The sequence below is a fragment of the Staurois parvus genome, unplaced genomic scaffold (assembly GCF_062004578.1).
Source record: "Staurois parvus isolate SC_StPar_1 unplaced genomic scaffold, SC_StPar_1.0 ptg000154l, whole genome shotgun sequence".
Classification (NCBI taxonomy): Eukaryota; Metazoa; Chordata; class Amphibia; order Anura; family Ranidae; genus Staurois; species Staurois parvus.
In genome coordinates this window covers 24,443,440-24,464,129 of record NW_028317950.1, presented here as the reverse complement: position 1 = coordinate 24,464,129, position 20,690 = coordinate 24,443,440, and the positions used below count along the sequence as shown (strand labels likewise).

Sequence of the window (20,690 nt, the reverse complement as noted above, 5' to 3'; positions counted from 1 at the left end):
AATGGGGAATGGAAAATTAAGGTGTCTGTTGTTGGAGTGTAAGGATGTAGTGGGTTTTAAATGGCTTCCAAAGGTTTATGGATGCTCCTATCACCTATTCTGGACTTGTTTTGTGCCAAAAAACATCCCTTCATTTGCCTTATTATTTTTGGGTTAAAAAGGAAAAAAAGTGAGTTATTTTTTTTCTTTCAATTTTTGTTTATTGAACTCCATTTTCTTTGAAAATAAACCAAAGTAATATACAGAACAGGATCTCTCTTACATAAAACTGTGTACAGCAACCACAGCAGGCACAGAGGGAAGACACATATCAAAAGCAAACACTCTTGGTTTGCATATTAACATGTTCAACATGGCGTTTAAAGTCAACCCCCTAGGCATAGATTCCATCAAGGTTCAGGGCATATTGCTAATAGTTCTTCAGAATAAAGAAAAAAATAAAAGATAACAGTATATGATGCATAGGCATCTACACTCCTCATAACAATTAAAGGAACACTTTGAAAACACATCAGATCTCAATGGGGAAAAATATCATGCTGGATATCTATACTGATATGGACTGGGTAATGTGTTAGGAACGTAAGGATGCCCCATTGTTTGATGGAAATGAAAATTATCAAACTACAGAGGACTGAATTCAAAGACACCCCGAAAATCAAATTGAAAAAAATGACGCAGCAGTCTAGTCTATTTTACTGAAATTTCATTACAGAAACTCAAAATAGTACTCAGTAGTTTGTATGGCCCCCACGTGCTTGTATGCATGCCTGACAACGTCGGGGGATGCTCCTAATGAGATAACGGATGGTATCCTGGGGTATTGCTACTTAACTGACCAGATCAATATCCCAGGAGTTTAATTGACTTGATGCTATACTCTGATTAAACAGTGTTCCTTTAATTTTTTTGAGCAGTGTACATAAGGCCCCAAGCAGTTGCTGAGTCATACAGTCCCAAAATATGAAGACCTCAGTGGGTTATTTGGAGCAAGGGAGAGCCTAAAGGGAAAGGTAGAAAAAGAAAGAGTAAGAAGAGGTAAGTTGCCAGCACTGGTAAGGAAGGCAGTCCCCAGTCCCGTTGGTTTGGAGGATAAAGGTGATTTTGTCATTGACCATAATCCAATTGAGTTTGTGTTTGAGGTAATCAAGTGTCACCACAGGTTGTCTCCAACTTTTCACAATAGTTATTCTGGCTGCCAAAATCATGTAGGAAATTAACCATTTGACTCTGCTCGGGATGTCAGGAGTAAATTTTTGAAATAGGGTCAGTTCCAGATATCTAGGGACATTTGTATCCATAACAAATCGAATAAGAAAACTCTTATCTAAAATCGGAATACTTTGGGTAATTTTCACCAATTATGTTACATGGTACCAAGTTGACCACATTGTCTAAAGCAGGCAGGTGAGGCAGTAGGAGAAATGTTCCCAATCCTTGTTGGCACCAGGTACCATCACAACAATGTTTTATAGTTGGGATTCAATCAGAGGTGTGTTTATAGATATTTTAATTCTCCCAGAGTAGCATGTAGGGAAGTTTGTGGTTCAGGTCTGTCAATAAAGTATATAAGGTAGATATTCGTCCTTTTGACAGATGCCTGGATTTACAGGATATCTCAAAAGGTGTCAATGTCAGAAGGCCTGATACCAATTTGAGTTTAGTTTGAATGTAAGATATCATTTGGTTATACCGAAATGATTCAGAAGACAGCATTTGTATATTTTCCCGATAATATTCCAAGGTGTATGGTTTTTTCCATTTAAAAAGTCCCCCATATTCTCAGAAAGCCTTTATTGAGTCACCATTGAAATCAGTGTTATAAAAGTCCATGTGTGAACACCAGCTTATGGAAAATGGGGGGCCAGAAGAGTGTGAGTGGAGGATAGAGATCTTTGAGTCTTCTGCCTGTTCCAGATTGTTAGCGAATATGATAATGTTGGGCACAAAATGAGTGAGGTGAAACCTATTAGGATGCCAGATCAAGGCTCTAACAGATACAGAGGGGCATGAGAGCGCTTCAATAGATACCCATTGGGGTGTGGGTCATAGTTATTGTTAAAGCAAATGTTACCTTCTGTAAGCAGCTCAATGAACAAAATTCATGTCCTGCTTTGGTGAAATTTCACCAATAGTAAAATTGATTTTGCCAAAACCTTGCTACAGAACTATAGTATTCAGCTTGAAGTGCCACATTCAATCACCTTAGATTAAAGGGAAACATTTTACATTCCATTCATCACCTCTTCATCTTTGTCATCAGGTCCCTCCGAAATGACGGCAACAATGAGATACAACAGGCGGCCAACATGTCCAGATGCTTCGATGGCCACCAACATGCCAACCCCTCCGGTATCCCGCCACAGGAAGAGCCGCAGCTTAGGAAACAAGTGGGTTCATCTGCTCAGTGTGGGACTGAGTTCATATATTTGTATGAATGAGGAAAGATTGGAACTTCTGAAATGTTTTCATTGCTGTCTGTGTGTCTTCCTGTCTCAGTGACAACCGCATCCCTCTATTCTAGTACAGGGTTCACAGAAACCAGACATGAGGGATTGTCTCTCTAATGAGGTCTAAGATTAAAGTAATGACTTGACAAAAAGTTTAACTTTTCCACGCTTTATCCAAAACTAAAACATGGCTGGAGTTGGGCTTTAAAATACTTGTATTATAACTAACCGAAATCTATCTTTATATTATCCCAGCATACCAAAAATCTGATTCAGTTTGGGAGTGATCTTCAGTGTAAGCCAGGCCGTTTGTAGCACATTGGCATCACTGTCATGTTAAAATGTTTTAGGAAGCAGGAGGTTCTTAGTCTACTGATAAGACAGCACAGGGAGGACCTCTGCATTGTGATGATGCTTGGTAATAGTTTGGTGACAAAGAGCACTACTGTAGTGGTGTCACCATCTGCTTAAGCATTTTGGCAACTGAAATATTGTCTGAATAAAAATAGAAACAAATGTTTTAGCAGATAAAACCATTCCATATGCTTTCCAGATGTCTGTTTGGCTGCAGTTTTACCTTAAAAAAAAATACACTCTTGCAGTATTTCTCTTCTACCTGTAGACATAACAAGGGTTAAATGCTTGTTATGACTGGTAGAGGAGAAATATTTACCTTAATCCTCACTCCAGAAAGGTCAATCCAGTGCTGCAACCAGCTTCCCATAATTCCCTCTGTAAGCCCAAGACTAGTCATATTCCACCTCCTCAACATACAATAAAGGGTTAATGTCCTTGTATTATATGTGATGATGATGAGATTTCAGGCAGAGGAAGAGAGTGCTGGGGAAGGGAGATAGGTAAGCAATACAGCCAGCACTGTACCCCACTAGACAAAACAAGAATTTAGCACTTGCAGTCAACAGGGGCACACTGCAAGGGTGAATTTTTCATTGTCATAGAGTAGGGCTTTAAAAGAAAACAAAAATCAAAATTATTGCATTGTTGTCCCATAGAATGCCAGGTTTCTGTCCCCCTCCTAACACTGATGCTGACTAAGGAAGGTGTGCAGTATATACCTAACTATTATCATACCGCTCTGGTCCAGTCACATGATCCAGCTCCCTGTGTCAGTCAGCAGCAACTGCAGGGGAGAAGAGGGAGCACCGACAATGGATGGGTGCGGCGTCCTAATGGTGATGTCACAGCTTCAGGCTTTGTTGAATGCTTTCTCTTTTCTTCTTTGCCTCTGTTGGCTGACACAGGGGATCAAGTGACTAGATTGGAGTGGGATGAAAATAGGCAAGTATATACATTTTTCTTACACAGGTTAGCAAGCATAGGTGTTAGGAGGGCAGAGGAAGCATTTTTAAGACTAGTTAGATTTAGCCTGGAATCCTACTTTAAGCATCCCGCCCTTTGCAATTTTACAGAACGTTGTAGTTACAATATCACATATAACTCCAGTTTAATCATACAATATTGAATACTATGTGATGAGCAAGAAAGAGAAATTTGGCTTTAATGTTTCACTGTCCTCTGGTGGACATTTTACACTACTGCAGTTCACACATTGATAGTTTAAAGGTTAAGTTCACCTTTTGTAGAAAAAAATAAATAAATGCATATGATTTTGCAGGTAAAAAATGCATTTATTATTCTTTTTTTTTTCATGGAGCCTGTACCCATAATCATTAGATTGCAGATCCAATGTTAGGCTTCTGCAGACACTCCTGACAGGTGTCAGCCTGTTCCTCCATACAGACAGACAGTTACTCATCTGCAGGAAGTGCCATGGTAGTTCATTAAGAATTACAATCCGTCTGCAACGGTGGCAGACAGGACTTGTAGTTCATTCATTCATTTACAGATCATTGACAATGAATAATGCAGCTGTGTGGGCAGAGCCTTGCTCATCCACACTGTTTTTAAAATGTGACAGCTGGTGCGGGTAGAGGATCCACCGCTGCCTCTCACAGTGGGGGATTGGGGGGTGGGTGAGGGGGGCTGCATTAGTAACATATTATACCCTAAATAAGGGTGTATTGTGTTACTGAAGGTGGACGTATCCTTTACTCACTTGAGTACTAACCTTTAAAACCCCTTAATTTTCAGTGCTGTGACTGTTGCATGATGGAGTGATTGTCAATCAAACCCTATACCCAAATTTTATATCATTTTTTGAGACAGATCTTTCTTTTTTGGTGATATTTTATAACCCCTGGGTTTTATTTTTTACTATGTGAAGTAAAAAAGACCAAGTAGTTAAAAAAACAAACAAAAAAACCCACTGTTTCCCTTACTTGCTGTGATAAAAATATCAAATAAAAATGCCCAGAGAGTGTAGACACCCCCAAAATTGTCCCTTGTTTTGGAAAATAGATGAAACATGTTGTTATTGAGGTGGTTAAACTCATTAGAGCCCTCATCAGAGTCTTTTAAAGTAGAACTATAAGCAAAATGTTTTCTTAATTATGGATAGAGTAAGAGAGGGTTATAACCCACAGGTCACCAGAACTAGTCTCCCCATTGGAAGACTTCCCCTCTATTACTTTTCTGGGGACAACCTAAAATTTTGAATTTTTTTTTACTTTAACTTTCAATGATGATGGTAAATAGGGTGAATCTCCTTAACTAGGGCACAGACCGCAATAAAAACCTAATACTGTATGTGTTCTAATCCATCTCTAGCCATTTCCTTTTTTCCATTTCTGCACACGTTTAAATCTGCATTTTTGGCTAGATAAAATTACCTTATACCCTCAGAATGTTCTATATGTTCTGAATGCAGAGGCCCTGTAAAATAAAAAGATGATATTTGCATTTTTTTATGTTGCATGATAAAAAATATACTAAAATGTACTTTAGTATAAACAAACACAATTTAATCCCAATTTATTGTACGTAATAAAAGATGAGATAGTGTAGAGAAAATAAATATTAAATATATCAAGCCTCCAAAACTTTGCATTTTCAAAATTATGAAAAATGATGGCATCCAAAATTATCAGGTGATGCTCGTCAGTTTAGAGTTGACTTTAAATGAGGGACCTGAATTATTCTCCTCGCTCCAGTGTGCGAGGCCATACCTAATATATCATTTACACAGACTATGCATGCAATTGTATGTGTGTGCACCCGGGTGGTATTAACTGAAAACACCATTTAGTTCATTTTTAATACTCACCCATACATCAATGTCTCCATGCTTTATTTTGCTGAGAAATCACTTTGTAAAACACCCCCTTGGCATTTCTAGCCACTAGTAAGGGCAGACGATTCATGTAGCATGTACTTCCTGGAATCCATCTGCCTCTTAGTTCAAGCATGCAAATAGAAGGGTGTGCTTACCTGAGAAAACCCCTCCTCCCCCCAGATAAAAGAAAAAAATGCCCATGAAGACTAATGGAATATATGACATCATTTTGCCCTAGACCAGAAACAAGGAAGCAGCTGAAAAAGTTTAAAACAAGTAAATATAATATATCTTCCTATTTACTAATGTTAGCATCCTATGGATTAAAACTTTTTAGTGCAGATTGATAGCAATAAAATCAAAGCAGGACTAAATTCTATCAAAAGGGGAGCTAACAGGTCCCCTGTGATAGAGTTCGTCTTGTGCTATATACTCTTTATGGAGACATCTATTAGACCCATAATGTTCAGCCAGTGAGCTGCATGGAAAAAAAAACCAATAGATTCCTCTATCCACACACAAATGATCTGGATGAAGGTATCTTCCCCACTAAGACATTGTATTCTGACAGTGGGACTCTCTGCTGTTGGAATACCCTGATCAGTGGCTGCAGCCGCTGATTGCCAAAAGTTTTCTAATGTGTCCATTCACCAGAAGTGTATCTAATTTCCACTTATCATAGTGAGTGAGATAAAAATAAGTCAAGTTCACTTTGCAAAGAATTCCTAATAATGTGAAGGGCCGGCTTTTGAAATTATTCGGCCCTGTAGAGTCAACCTGTCAGGCCCCCCTCTCCCTCTTGGTGTGACTGTCAGTACTAGTGTGTAATGGCCACAGTATGTAAGTATGTAACAGTAGGAAAGTGTAGGGCAGTGATCAGTCTGTAGTAGTAAAGATATGCAGGGCCATGCACAATACCTAATGGCAGCTCAGAACATGCCTGAAGCTGTATGTGTTGACAGTGGTAGGGCAGTAACTGAACAGTACACAGTGGCAGGGCAATGTACATTATGTAATGGCAGTACTGTTCAGTGAACAGTATATTATGGCAGTATAGTGAGCTATCTGTAGTGGCTATGCAACATGTAATGGCAGTGAAGGAAGCTGTTTAAAATGGCAGGGCCAGGCATGCATGCAGCAACAGTGAGTAGTATGTGGAAGCAGGTCATAGTAATGGGCAGTATATAATGGTAGGGCAGTACATACAGGCTGAGCAGTTTGTAGTGTTAGGACAGTGTGCAGTATGTAGAGGCAGGTTAGTGTGTAGCGTCATGGCAGTGCAGTAAGCAGTATGTAGGAGCAGGGCAGGGGAAAGCGGAGAGGTCAACCTCTTACCATATAACTGGAGGATGAAGTTCAGCTGGCATATTTTCTTCTCCTCATTGTCATCCCATCTTTAGCCAGAGTACAGCTGCCACATGAGTGAGAAATGTAGAGGGTGGCCTCACCCTGGCCTCCTGTGTTCTAGGGGATCACCCACAGACTCTCACCACCAAGAGGCTTCAGATGGGAAAGCATATACACTGCTCAAAACAATTAAAGGAATGCTTTGGAAACACATCAAAGCTCAATGGGGAAAATCTCATGCTGGATATCTGTACTGATATGGACTGGGTAATGTGTTAGGAATGTAAGGATGCCCCATCCTTTGATGGAAATGAAAATTATCAACCTACAGAGGACTGAATTCAAAGACACCCCAAAAATCAAAATGAAAAAATTATTCTGCAGGCTAGTCCATTTTGCTGAACTTTCATTGCAGCAACTCAAAATAGTACTCAGTAGTTTATATGGCCCCGCGTGCTTGTATGCATGCCTGATAGCATCGGGGCATGCTCCTAATGAAAAGACGGATGGTGTCCTGGGATATTTCCTCCCAGATCTGGACTAGGGCATCACTGAGCTCCTGGAGAGTCTCATGTGCAACCTGGCAGCGTCGGATGGACCGAAACATGATATCCCAGAGGTGTTCTATGGGATTTAGGTCAGGCGAGCGTGGGGACTATTCAGTGGTATCAATTCCTTCATCCTCCAGGAACTGCCTGCATACTGTTGCCACATGAGGCCAGGCATTGTTGTGCACCAGCAGGAACCCAGGATCCACTGCACCAGCGTAGGGTCTGCCATTGGGTCCAAGGATTTCATCCCGATACCTAATGGCAGTCAGGGTGCCATTGTCTAACCTGTAGAGATCTGTGCGTCCCTCTCTGGCTATGTCTCCACAAACCATCACTAACCCACCACCAAAACGGTCATGTTAAACGATACAGGCAGCATAACGTTCTCCATGGCTTCTCCAGAACCCTTTCACATCTGTCACATGTGCTCAGGGTGAACCTGCTCTCATCTGTGAAAAGCACAGGGTGCCAGTGGCAGATCTGCCAATTTTGGTGTTCAATGGCAAATGCCAATCGAGCACTATGGACCGGGCAGTGAGTACAGGGCCCACTAGAGGACGTTGTGCCCTCAGGCCACCCTCATGAAGCCTGCTTCTGATTGTTTGGTCAGAGACATTCACACCAGTGGCCTGCTGGAGGTCATTTTGTAGGGCGCTGGCAGTGCTCATCCTGTTCTTCCTTGCACAAAGGAGCAGATACCGGTCCTGCTGATGGGTTAATGACCTTCTATGGCCCTGTCCAGCTCTCCTAGAGTAACTGCCTGCCTCCTGGAATTTCCTCCATGCTCTTTAGAATGTGCCGGGAGACACAGCAAACCTTCTGGCAATGGCATGTAATGATGTGCCATCCTGGAGTAGTTGGACTGCCTGTGCAACCTCTATAGGGTCCAGATATCACCTCATGTGTTACTAGTAGTGACACTGACCCTAGCCAAATGCAAAACTAGTGAAAAACAGTGAGAAAAGATGAGTAGGGAAAAAATGGCATTGGCCTCCACCTGTAAAACCATTCCTGTTTTGGGGGTTGTCTCATTGTTGCCCATCTAGTGCACCTGTTGTTAATCAGTTTCAGCTGCTTTGGTGTTAATGAAATTAACAACCCCCTCTGCTACTTAACTGACCAGATCAATATACTTGACTTGATGCTATATTCTGATTAAAAAGTGTTCCTTTAATTTTTTTGAGCAGTGTATACAGGGCCTTAGGGGAAACACCACCACAGCCCCTGCTGGACTCAGGCCCCACCTACTGACCTGATGGGGGCCAGGCTTCCTATAGAAGGACCACGTGTACCCCCTATGCGAGGCTCTGATCAAATGCAAGGGAAAATAATTTAAAAAAAAGGAGGATTTTTGTAACTGGATAATTGAAATCAGAACAACTTTACCTCATCCACTAAGCTAAATTAATATTTTCTTTGCAGTGAGCTTTCACTTAGCTTAGCAACTGAGGTAAAGTGTTGTGGACTTCAATTATTGATGATTTGATATTCTTTGCAAAGTGTATATTTTACATATTTATACCTCACTCACTAAGATATGTGACAATTAACTTTGCAGTGTGATAGTACTCTGCCCCTTTAGTAAATCAGGGCCTCTGTCGGCGTCCACCTTTTGAACAGTCCGTCCTCTGCAATATACTTGAGTCAGCTCCAAGTACACAAGAGGGGCAGGATACCAAAATAAGGATGGGGCTCCACACTCTTTTCCAAGAGTCTAAAACTGTTAATTTCCTTATACTGTATATCCCAATGCCCACTTTGTCGGGGCTGGAGAAGTACAGAGCTTTTAGGTAGAAAAGAAAGCTTGTACATTATAACCATCTAAAAAAAAAACCATACATACATAAATATACACTTACATAGTACAATATCATTTTTTTCTCTTGCAAGATAGCTGTACTTACATGAATGCACAAAATATACTTACATGAATACATTAACTGTCATTAACTTTTAGTACATAATGCAGAAAAACCAAATTAATTGTAGAATCAGGACTAATCCATTTTTTTTATTTCATACATAGTCAAATGTCAATCTATATTATGCAGGTAAATGCAGAGAAGTTTACTTATGTATATATATTTATGCATTTTTTTTCTTGAATGTATTTAGCCCTGGCAAAGGGAGGCATTTGGAAGCCCCAAAAATGGGTTGGCATTGTAGTATATACAGTTTGAGGAAATAAACATTTTTGGACTGTTGGCAAGTAGTGTCACTCCCTCATTTTCATTGTATAGAAGTAAAAGCTAGCAGAGGTTACTCACTATGTCCAAAGCAGCTAAAAATTGTTTTGGCTGAAGGCACACCTTAGAGAGACCCCCCTCACAAATTTCTAGTCCCCTGGCCTCAAACCAAAGTCTCCTAAAGGATCATACAACCCCACCACTGGCAATGCTACTTTTTGTTGTATGGTTTTACCACAACCTCTGCAAGCCTGCCTCCCTGTTTTCAATGTCTAATCACAAAGCCTGAGAGACAGGACAAGGGCATAATTATAACTATAGCAAATCATGTGGCTCTTATGAGCCCAGAGTGATTTATACAGCTAGTCACATTTGGAAAATACATTTTGATATATGAAATTTGGGAACTTTTATATGATTGCTATGCGATATTCTGTTCTACTGGAAGCGTTTGAGGAGGACACTAGAGGCCATGCTATTGGGTGAGTACAGGACCTCCTAATGTAGAAAATAATAGGATTTCTTATGCGCCACACTAAGCGCACATATTTTTCTCCATGTCTCCAGCGTCATGTGTCAGTTCAGTGTTGTCGAAAGCAAGAGTGCCACTTTTCCATCCGAGAAACAACGCAGCCTTCTGGATGACAGTGTCCTTGAGTCCCAGAGTCCTGCCCGCAACAGCATACCGTTGGCAGCATTCACCAATGGAATATCGATTGGTAGGTCAAAAACCACATCTCTCCAGTCCCCATACAGCTCAATTCTGACAGTGAAACAGTGTGCAGATTACATTAAAAAACAGTCACCTTGCCTATGTTGCGCAAAGTTTTCACTTCTCCTGAATTCATTGCAGCTGGTGACACTACTCTGCACTTCAAGGTATGATGGGGCACGTGGCCCTCTCCCCTGTGACAATGTTCCAGCCTAGCAGCCAATTGCTAGGACTAAGCTCTGTCACTTGCCCAAGCGGGTGATGGTCCTGCTTCCCCTGGTCGCCTACATCCATGATTTCAGTGCTGGCTGTGACAGGGAAAAGAGCACAAGCAAGGCCAGTCCCATTACAGAGACATGGTTACTTTTATATCTCTTTAAAGCAACCTGTGCTTTGTCTATTCAGGTTTGCTTTGAGTTACCTCTCACCATGCGTATATACTTGTCTTTGCTTCGCTCCTCCAATTGCACCATTCAACTTTGGGAGCCAAAGGAAATATCTAATACTTCCAGGTATGGAGAAGCATGTGACTGTACTGGGGCAATCAATATCATCAAATAGGGAGTCCATAGCCCTGTGCACTCTGGTGACTAGTAGCTTGCACATCAATTATCTTGGTGTGAAAGGAAGGTAAGTGTGTGAATATATAGGAACATTTGTAAAGCAGAACTCCAACTTTTTTTTTTCTCAATGAGTGGTGAAGGGCTAGAACTCCTGTTAAATGGACCTCTCACTAGGACAGGAGGTTAAACGAAATCTCCCTAGTGAGGACCTAGACAGCAAAATTAAACTGACATTGGTTCTAACCCTTCCCTGCTCTATTCAAAATGTTTTAAAAAATCTCTTCTGAGGTTTACCTATAAACAGAGTTTTCTTTCCTTGTTATCACTTCCCGTTTTTATTTTAAACTCCAACTTTGTTTATCCTTAGATAGGTATTTTAAGATACCACAGAGATGTTAGCAAAATCAGAGGTGCTATTATAAAATCTTAAAATAAAAATATTATATTCATGAATAGTCTGGTGGGAAGAATACTCACTACTTAAAAGGGAAATAGTTTTATATTCGTTTTTCCCAGTCACATGCTGTAAAATTTCAAATCTAGTTTATTTTCAGGAATTGTATGGTACTATTGTAAAGTTTATATGAATGCTATGTTCACATTTTACGAGCTAGCTGTTCCATATTTTCATTACATTTTTTTCTATACTAATTACATTTTTGTTTACTGAATGAAAATTCATAAAATAAGCTAAATTGTGATTAAGTCAGCGTCATCTGACAAGTAATTTCCACTGACCGAGAGGAACAGTAAAGTACAGGCACTGTCTTCCACTACCAAGCAGGTCCTGCAAATATGTGAAATGTGGCTACCTTTAAAACAATAAACAGTATACATTTTGGGCACTCTGTGTGCTAATATTGAATGTAAGTCTCCCCAGCACCTACCTGAGAGTTATATCTCTGCACGTGTTATACTTCTCTACCTCTCGTGTTCACGCCAACATAATTGGCTGATTAGTGATACCTTCCCACCTGCCAGCAGCCACCATAAAATTTATAACATCTTCACCTCTCGGAACAGAGGCTTGTATAAACATGCACATTATGAATGTCAGAACGTGTACCCACAAGCTCTCACACTGCCAGGATTTAGCGCTTTGGCTACAGACGGCGATAGGAAAAATTACAGCCGTTACCTAAGAGCTAACTTGGGTAACGACAGTAAGTAAAGGACATCTGTACTGCAACTGTTAAAAGTCGAATGCAGAATTAGTCAGTGAAATGCTGATTTTATGCAGGAAACACCTGCTGTGTGCCAAATTGAGGAAGTGCACTCTGTACAATTATTATTTATTTATTTCAGGTACTTATATAGCGCCGTCAATTTACGCAGCGCTTTACATATGTATTGTATGTTCACATCAGACCCTAACCCTTGAGGGGTGTACAATCTAAGGTCCCTAACTCACATTCCTACATACACATACTAGGGACAATTTAGACAGGATCCAATTCACCTAGCAGCATGTCTTTGGAGTGTGGGAGGAAACCGGAGTACCCGGAGAAAACCCACGCAGGCACAGGGAGAACATGCAAACTCCAGGCAGGTGGTGCCATGGTTGGGATTCAAACCAATGACCCTAGTACTGCCAGGCAGAAGTGCTAACCATTTAGCCACTGTGCTGCCCGAATTATAAAGGAAAATTCAGAAGACTTTTCACAGTGCTGAGATGGCACTGCAGCCTCTTGTCGGATGAGTCTGTAGGGAACTATATAAGGCTTTGCACTAAACCTGCGGTCTCCAAACTGCTGCTCTTTGCTTGTCTATATCCAGCTCTTGGAGCACTATTCCTCCCACTGATACAAGACAATATTCCTTCCTCTGACGTCAACAATGGAGTATTATTCCTCCTACTGACACCACTGATGGGGCAGGGACACTATTCTTTCCACCAACACCAATGATGAGGCACTATTCCTTCCACCAATGATGAGGCGCAATTTCTTCCTCTGAAACTAATGATGGGGAACAATTTCTTCCACTGATACCAACAATGGGGCACTATTCTCCCCACTGACATCAACAATAGAGGCACTATTCCTCCCACTAATACCAAATGATGGAGCACTCTTCCTCCTCATACTTACCACGGGGGTGCCATGTATTTTTTTAAATACTCCCACTGACCACCAAATCTGAGGCATTATCTACTCCCACTGGCCACTGTCCACCCCCCAAAGTCTGAAGAAAACTGTCCCTTTGTTTAGAAAGTTTGAAGACCCCTGCTCTAAACCAACACAGTGACTGCATTTTAAAATTCTGGGCTATTGTGGAGGGTTAGAAATTATATATACTAGCAAACATGTACCTGCTCTAGAAGCATACATTGGTGGAGTTGAGTGATATAATGAATTGTACTGTGCAGGTGACAGGGGCCACTGGTGGAGTGGGGGATCTGTTTGCACTGATGTGATGAATGGATGAATGAGGTTGTCATGACGGTGGAGTGGTGAGGCATGTACTGTAAGCAGATGGTAAATGCATAGACGGATGTACTATATGGGAGGGATGGTGTCCGTGGGAAGGAGCAGCAGAGGTCGGTGAGGAGAGATTTTCTCTGACTGCACTGGGAGGTGTGAGGTGGCCAGGGAGGGAAATGAGTGTTTGTTGTGATGGGGGGAGGCGAAGTAGCTAACAAGTAATAAACTGTAGGCTAGGAGCGAGTTGGTCAGGGAGAAATGCCCTGTGTTGGGAGTTGGTTGTAGTAGCCAGTAGCGGGTGTGAAATGAAGGGGGGGGGCTTGGAATGAATGGGAATTGCTGTGATGTTGGTAGTAATGTGGGTGGGGAGGAGGTGCTGGGACCAGATAGGAGCAAGGGAGGGAGGCAATGTGACCTGGGGGTGATATCTGAAGGAAGATGTTGTGACTGGGGATTGGGGTGAGGCATAAGGGGAGGGTGAGGTAGGATGGAATCGGGAGGTAAGCACTGTGATTGGGGTGGGTAGGAGTGGAAGGGATTTTTGGAGGCACTGTAGCTGAGGGGGGTGGGTGGGAGGTCCTGTGACCTGGGGTTGGCATGGACAGGAGGTGCTGCAGAGCATTGAGAATTGGCAGCTCCTGCAGAACCTAGCTCAGTGCAATGGCCACCTGGCAGCTACAGGTGGATGGTAGGGAGGTACCATCACTGTGGGGTGAGGTGGGAGGGAGAGGTACGCAGATAGGGAAGCACTGTGGACTGGATGGGAGGGATTTGTTGTGGGTCAGAGAGGCATGGTGGCAAAGGTGTTGAGATGAGGAGCACTGTGACCAGGAGGGATATTATGTTAAGGAAGCGGCACTGTTGGAGTGAGAATTAGGTGAGAAGGGAGCACCAAAACAGGAGAAGAGGAGAGAGTGAGGTAAAAGGAGCATTGTGACCATAGAATGTGGTGGGTGTAGTCTCACTATCTACAGTATATATTTCATAATTTAATTGTGTTTTAAATTGCAATCATAGCAACTACTTTTGGTCTCCGCATTTTTAGCAGCTTTCTTTATGGCTGGTTTTGGTCATAAAACACAAGAACTTAATAGTGCATCTGTTTTTTACATCTGATTACATTTCTTGTATTTTGTATCATAGGCAGTAGTGAAAGTTCAGAATTCAGTGAGGATGTGTCTTCTGTTCTTGACAGGTAAGCTCTGGTCAACTGATTTTTTTTTTTTTTAAAGAGCTATTCACACTGATCTTTAAAGCCAGAGAGAAGCTATTGTATATGCGTGTTAGGTAATATACATATTACAAATATATCAGTTACTAATACAGAAAATTTACAAGATAAAAATTTCAAAAAAAGATTCGCTTAGGAATTTTGGTCATGAATTTAAAAAAAAAAAGCCATATAACTCTTCTGATTACCCAGTCAGTCTACCAAGACATGTGTAGTGCTTCACCCAACAATCTTATGGAGTTATTTTAACATAAAAAGGAGGTTTTCTGTTTTCAGAAAAATTACTATTTTGGTATCTGCACATTTAACAGCTCTAGAGGAGGAAATATAGAAGTGGATAAATAATGCTTAAGAAAGAGAAATTAAAGCTTTAGTGGAAGGTACAAATAATAGATGTTTATTCATATAAAACAACCTTTTTGTCTTATGATTAGATTAATGCTGAAGCAGGTTGAACAAGTTTTCACATATTACTGTGTTTGTCTCAGTTTATACTGTACACGTACTCTGTGTGCCCCCTGGTGTTCCATGTGGTAGACCCTGTAGAACGTCTTGTGTTCTTTGTAAAAACACTCTAATCCACAGCCACTACTTGGGTGGAGGTTGAGTGGTGTACAAACCTGGAGGAACAGTGAATCACTTGTCCACAGCAACTTGTTCAGTGACTGAACAATGAAGGCTCATCCGAATTCACATATCATGTCCAATATCTACCATTCATTATGATGGAGTGTCTACGGATTTCAATCAGCATTAAGATAAGAACAATGCCTACCCCCCCATGTATACATAAAGCCTTTAATGAACAATACATTAAAGTATATCTAAAGTCAAAACACTTTGTAGGGTTAAAACCACTGTAATTTTTTTGCCATCTGCATCTTATAGGGTATTTGCTTTCTCTTCCTGTCCCATAGATTCAACAGGGAGTGTCAAGGGTATCCCCTCCTAGACAGTGTCACGGAACAAATGTAGCCATTCAGAATATTTCTTCTTTGTGGCAACTCAAAATCTTGAATTTAATCCCATCTTAATTCCCAGTGATACTGGTGATCAGGACAATTAGAGAGACTGAATCTTCCTAATGGGGACACGGAAAGCAATAAAAACCTGGCAGTGGTAGAAAAAAAAAAAGTTTTGCCTTTAGTTATACTTCAACACACGATAATAACGTTGTTTTTATTTTAATTCTATTTTTGTTGCATGTATATCGAAAAAAAAAATCAAAAGGGCTATAGTTACCCAGTTTAAATAAGATAGCTTCTACTACTTAAATATTATAGAAATGTGTTCTATTACAAAGTAGCTTCTAATTTCCAATGCTGGTGTAGTGGATCATGTAGATTTTCACAGAGTGGAAAAAAAAAGTAATCTTATGCAGGAGCAATAGTTTATACACAATTGAATATCTCTTTTCTAATTACAGGTATTAGCAGTATGGAATAAAAATGTTCTAGTATTCCATTTCAGTATACAGATAAGCAAGGTTTAAAGTTACTAGAGAGAACTAAATTCAAGTAATATTTGTTCTTAAATTATGACATCACCATAGGCCATGGGTGGCCTGCAGTATAGATTAATTATGTTGCATGAGAAGTTGTCCAGGAAATTGGTAACTATTACCACATACAGAAATGAGCTGCTCACTTACTTAACTCAAAACTTCACACAAGCCTCAGAAGTTAATGAAATAATATCTAGTACAACTCCAGTCACTGACCGTGTGGCATGATCCTCTAAGGCATTCAGTATTTTGCTGAAGACTGTGAAGCGATCTAACATTAATATGGGGGGAGGCATTTAATAACAGTTGTTTGGATTTTTTGCATGTGTTTTTTCTTTCTTGCATCATGCACGGTTTGTCAAACTTACATTTAAATTTGCAAACAGGAGTCGTATGTATGCCACGCTGGGTCCCAACTGGAGGGTCCCAGTACGAAACTCACCCAGAAGTCGCAGCTGTGTGTACAGGTACATAGAGGTGGTGGGTTCTCTCCTTTTTGACAAGTTAATCTTTAAGCTCACCTGTACTCTAGTAATAAACATAATGTGGTGGAGTTGAGCACTGTTCAACCAGAGAAGGTTTTAGTGTGTTTTGGAAAGGTGTGTTATTAATACAGCACTGAACTGTTGGAAATTAAGGGCCAGAGACACAGTTCAGGAAACAGATCAGAATATGGTATAGTTTGCCACCTCTTACAGTGATGAACTCTTTAAATGCTGCCAGGGGACAAGCTTAAAAGACACTATGAGCTTTTCCCATGCAGAATATTGACAGTGTCTTTGTAAATGCTCACCTCCCCCAACACCTGATACTCACCCTTGACAGCAGGGGCGAGTATCACTGCTCCTTTCTCCAATGCAACCAGCAACAATACCCAATGCTTCCAGGTATGGGGAGCATACCTCCTCCAGTGCTTGGGTTGAGCAGGAAATCTTTAGGCAAAACACTGTCGCATTACAGAGGGAGTGAAATGGAGATTTTACTGTTGGCGGCAACAGAGGCAGGCAAGGAGGCTTTGGTAGTACATGGGTAGGGGGCCCTTGCAAAGACCATCATTTTACCCTGCATTAAAGCGTATCTTAAGCTCAAATTTTTAGATGTGCATGGAGTCAAGTTTTCATTGTTTTCGTCCACCGAAACAAGATTTGAAGGGACTCCTCAAATTGGGAAAACCATTCCCATAACAACTGTGTAAAAGACTGACTTTGAAGACATTTGGTCTCACTTGCTTTCAGGACTGAAAGTAAAGGAAAACAACGGGACACAGGCAGCAAAAAAAAAATGTTAAAAACATGACAAATGTTCTAACCCGGCGTTTCTCAACTGGGGTGCAAAAGGAGAAAAAAAAAACTGTCTCAACCTTGTACATTTGGCTCTGAGAGTGATCCTGTGTTAACCTATTACTGTATCCAGAGGAGGGAGAGGAGGATAGCTGCACCTCCTCCCAGCTATCTCCTCCTCTCTGAACTAAAGTCGGCAACCCAGAAAAGCTGTGCGGGCCACTGTCTGTGTCCTACCAACCATTGATCTCATTATTTGCGAAGGACATGTCTGGTGGCCCACATAGCTTTCTGGATTGCCAACTTTAGTACAGATAGCAGCAGAAAGAAGGTGAGGGCTGGGAAGAGTTGTGGGCTGTGCTGTCTCCCTCCTCTCTGTATACAAGATCACTCTCAAATCCAAATGTACAAGGAGTTGATTGATTACCGCCCCATATCTCCTCCCCACAATGAGCCTGTCCCAGCAGCAGAAATTTTGGGGGGAATGAAACCCTGTATAGTCCAATCTGATCGACCTTGTGTTATCTCTTCCATGCAGACAGGAGGGAGAGAAGCTTGGTGGTTGGGATGCTAGAGAGAGCCCTGCCCACCTACCTCCTCCTGGCTCTCTACTTTCTGCTGGTGAGAGGGACAATATTTGTGCTACGAAGGGGGATTTGGGGGGAGAAGCTTTAGAACCTACAACATACAGACTACATGTTAGGGCTTGTTCACATCAGGTGCAGTCTGGTAAAGTGCAAACTTCCTTGTTTTTCCACACTGCACAAAAATATGCTTCCTTTTGCAGATGTGTGTAGGTGCTAATAACTCCTAATGGCACCCCCTTGCATCTAGCAAATGCCCATACGTTTGTGCATGCTAAAATGCATGCTACAGCAATACACATGCATAGAGAAGCCCATTAAAATCACAACGTGCCGGAACGCACAGAAAAAAAAAAAACACACACAAACATGCTCGGATGCACCTCCTTGCCCCCAGACTGGTGTGCCCCAGGATTGTGCACAATTTTGATGAGTGCCTTAACTAAAAAAAGGTTAATAATTACTGTTATAACCATTGCTATCCAAAACAAACACGAAAAAGGTATGGCTTCAGATACACTTCACTTTAACAAGGATTTGCCTTAATTGGTAGTAATTGGAAATCAATATCACTCTTCCAAAATACTGTAAAACCTACATCATCAAAATGAGTCTCCTATCCACCACCTTTAAACATAGCATTTCTCAGATTAAATACAGGTGTTCTGTCAAGTGTGTCTGTTACTAATGCTTGGCAAAAACAGCTATTATAAAGTAGTAGGGGGCCCTTAACCCTGCCACTTGGTCAATTATACAAAATAGCTGCATGCAGGTGATGGACACACTTAAAATATAATCATTTTCATCTGCATGCCTCACATTTAAGTCACATATTTGGATTTTCTGTGGTAACACATAGTTCCTTTTATATTTTTTATTCATTTTGTTTTTCTTGATTGTTTAATTTGTTTTTGGTTCTGATAAATCTGATTCAAGACAGGAGAGTTACATAAGCAACTTTGGAAGAAGTGTTCAGTAGGTCTTTCCCCAAATCTAATTATTTCCCAAAGGTCATATTAAGCAATTAAAAGGTTCTTTTTTTAGTTTGTACATTTTTATACTGATGTTCTATAACTTTTTGTTATGTAATGTATACATTTTTACCTTTTTCCTGATAATACACACAACATACATTTCCAAGGCTAATGTAGTCCTAAGGGAGCAAGATATATAAATAATTTAATTCCTCTGTGTAACTATCTCACTACCCTACCTAACAATGTCATCCCATTTAAGGGATAAAGGAGGCAAATTTGCCAGATAGTTGAAGTTGGGTTTTAGCACTATAAATGGTATTTAAAGTGCCGCGCTCCTATTATTGTGCATAATATCTCTATATCCAATCTGTACTCATTAGACTCAATCAATAGATATATGAATCAAGTGTAAATCATAATGATAATAAGTGATAATCCATAAATTAATCAATACGATAAAATTATTACCAGTGAATTACCAATACACACATACACAACCTAAATGTGTGTGATGAAAAATATAAAACCTTAATATAATGTGAATAATGAGTGAATATTTAAAATATAAATATACATATAATTAGTGCCATTCTAATTATATACAATCAATTTAACAATAATTGTGCAACTATACACTCCCATGTGCACGTGCATAGGTGTAATAAATAAATAAATAAAAGTCTTTGTAAAAAAGTGCCAAAGTGAGGGTGATTCCTTGTTTCCTCTCGCCAGGTGCCTTATGGTCTCCCTATGCGCTCACCTTTATGTTTGCCTGAATGAATTCAGGCAAATACGCTTTTTGATCCTTCCAGGATCGATGGATTAAAGCTCTGTGTTGTAGATGTGCCAAGGTGTGGATGTAGGTACTCCTGTACTCTCCTCTTTCTCCTTTTTCCACTGCTCATACACCGATTATGAGACCAGCTTTATCTCATTATTCCCCACCAGGGGTCATCTCCTCATTTCCTCCTCTCACCCATATGGAATTTGGGGGTCAGATGTAGAGAAAATAAAACAAACGATGGTGCCTTATCCTTTTAAATGATGGAAGTTTATTTCTGCCTGTAGCGGTATTACACAGCTATATACATTTCCTTGGTGGTACAGGGCGGCATATATATCGTATACAAATATTGGGTGAGCAATCCTCTATCTCTGCTCTCCCTCCCTGCCTGCCTCTGTCTGCAGTCGGAATTGCCGAGGCTCGGCAATTCCGACTGCAGACAGAGGCAGGCAGGGAGGGAGAGCAGAGATAGAGGATTGCTCACCCAATATTTGTATACGATATATATGCCGCCCTGTACCACCAAGGAAATGTATATAGCTGTGTAATACCGCTACAGGCAGAAATAAACTTCCATCATTTAAAAGGATAAGGCACCATCGTTTGTTTTATTTTCTCTACATCTGACCCCCAAATTCCATATGGGTGAGAGGAGGAAATGAGAAGGAGATGACCCCTGGTGGGGAATAAGGAGATAAAGCTGGTCTCATAATCGGTGTATGAGCAGTGGAAAAAGGAGAAAGAGGAGAGTACAGGAGTACCTACATCCACACCTTGACACATCTACAACACAGAGCTTTAATCCATCGATCCTGGAAGGATCAAAAAGCGTATTTGCCTGAATTCATTCAGGCAAACATAAAGGTGAGCGCATAGGGAGACCATAAGGCACCTGGCGAGAGGAA

The 20,690-nt window shown here is 40.8% G+C and overlaps 1 protein-coding gene across 7 annotated transcripts in view; it reads left to right on the top strand.

Moving 5' to 3' along the window:
* The window catches only part of RALGPS1 (Ral GEF with PH domain and SH3 binding motif 1), a 577,572-nt gene that overhangs the window by 522,757 nt on the left and 34,125 nt on the right, over positions 1-20,690 (top strand). For 3 of the 7 annotated variants that reach the window (XM_089675285.1, XM_089675283.1, XM_089675284.1), the window contains 4 exons: positions 2,264-2,390; positions 10,295-10,446; positions 14,569-14,620; positions 16,547-16,627. In XM_089675285.1, coding sequence (XP_089531411.1) covers positions 2,264-2,390; positions 10,295-10,446; positions 14,569-14,620; positions 16,547-16,627 — 412 coding nt within the window. The remainder of the gene's footprint in view (positions 1-2,263; positions 2,391-10,294; positions 10,447-14,568; positions 14,621-16,546; positions 16,628-20,690) is intronic. The other 4 variants (XM_089675286.1, XM_089675287.1, XM_089675289.1 and 1 more) reach the window with 4 other exon arrangements.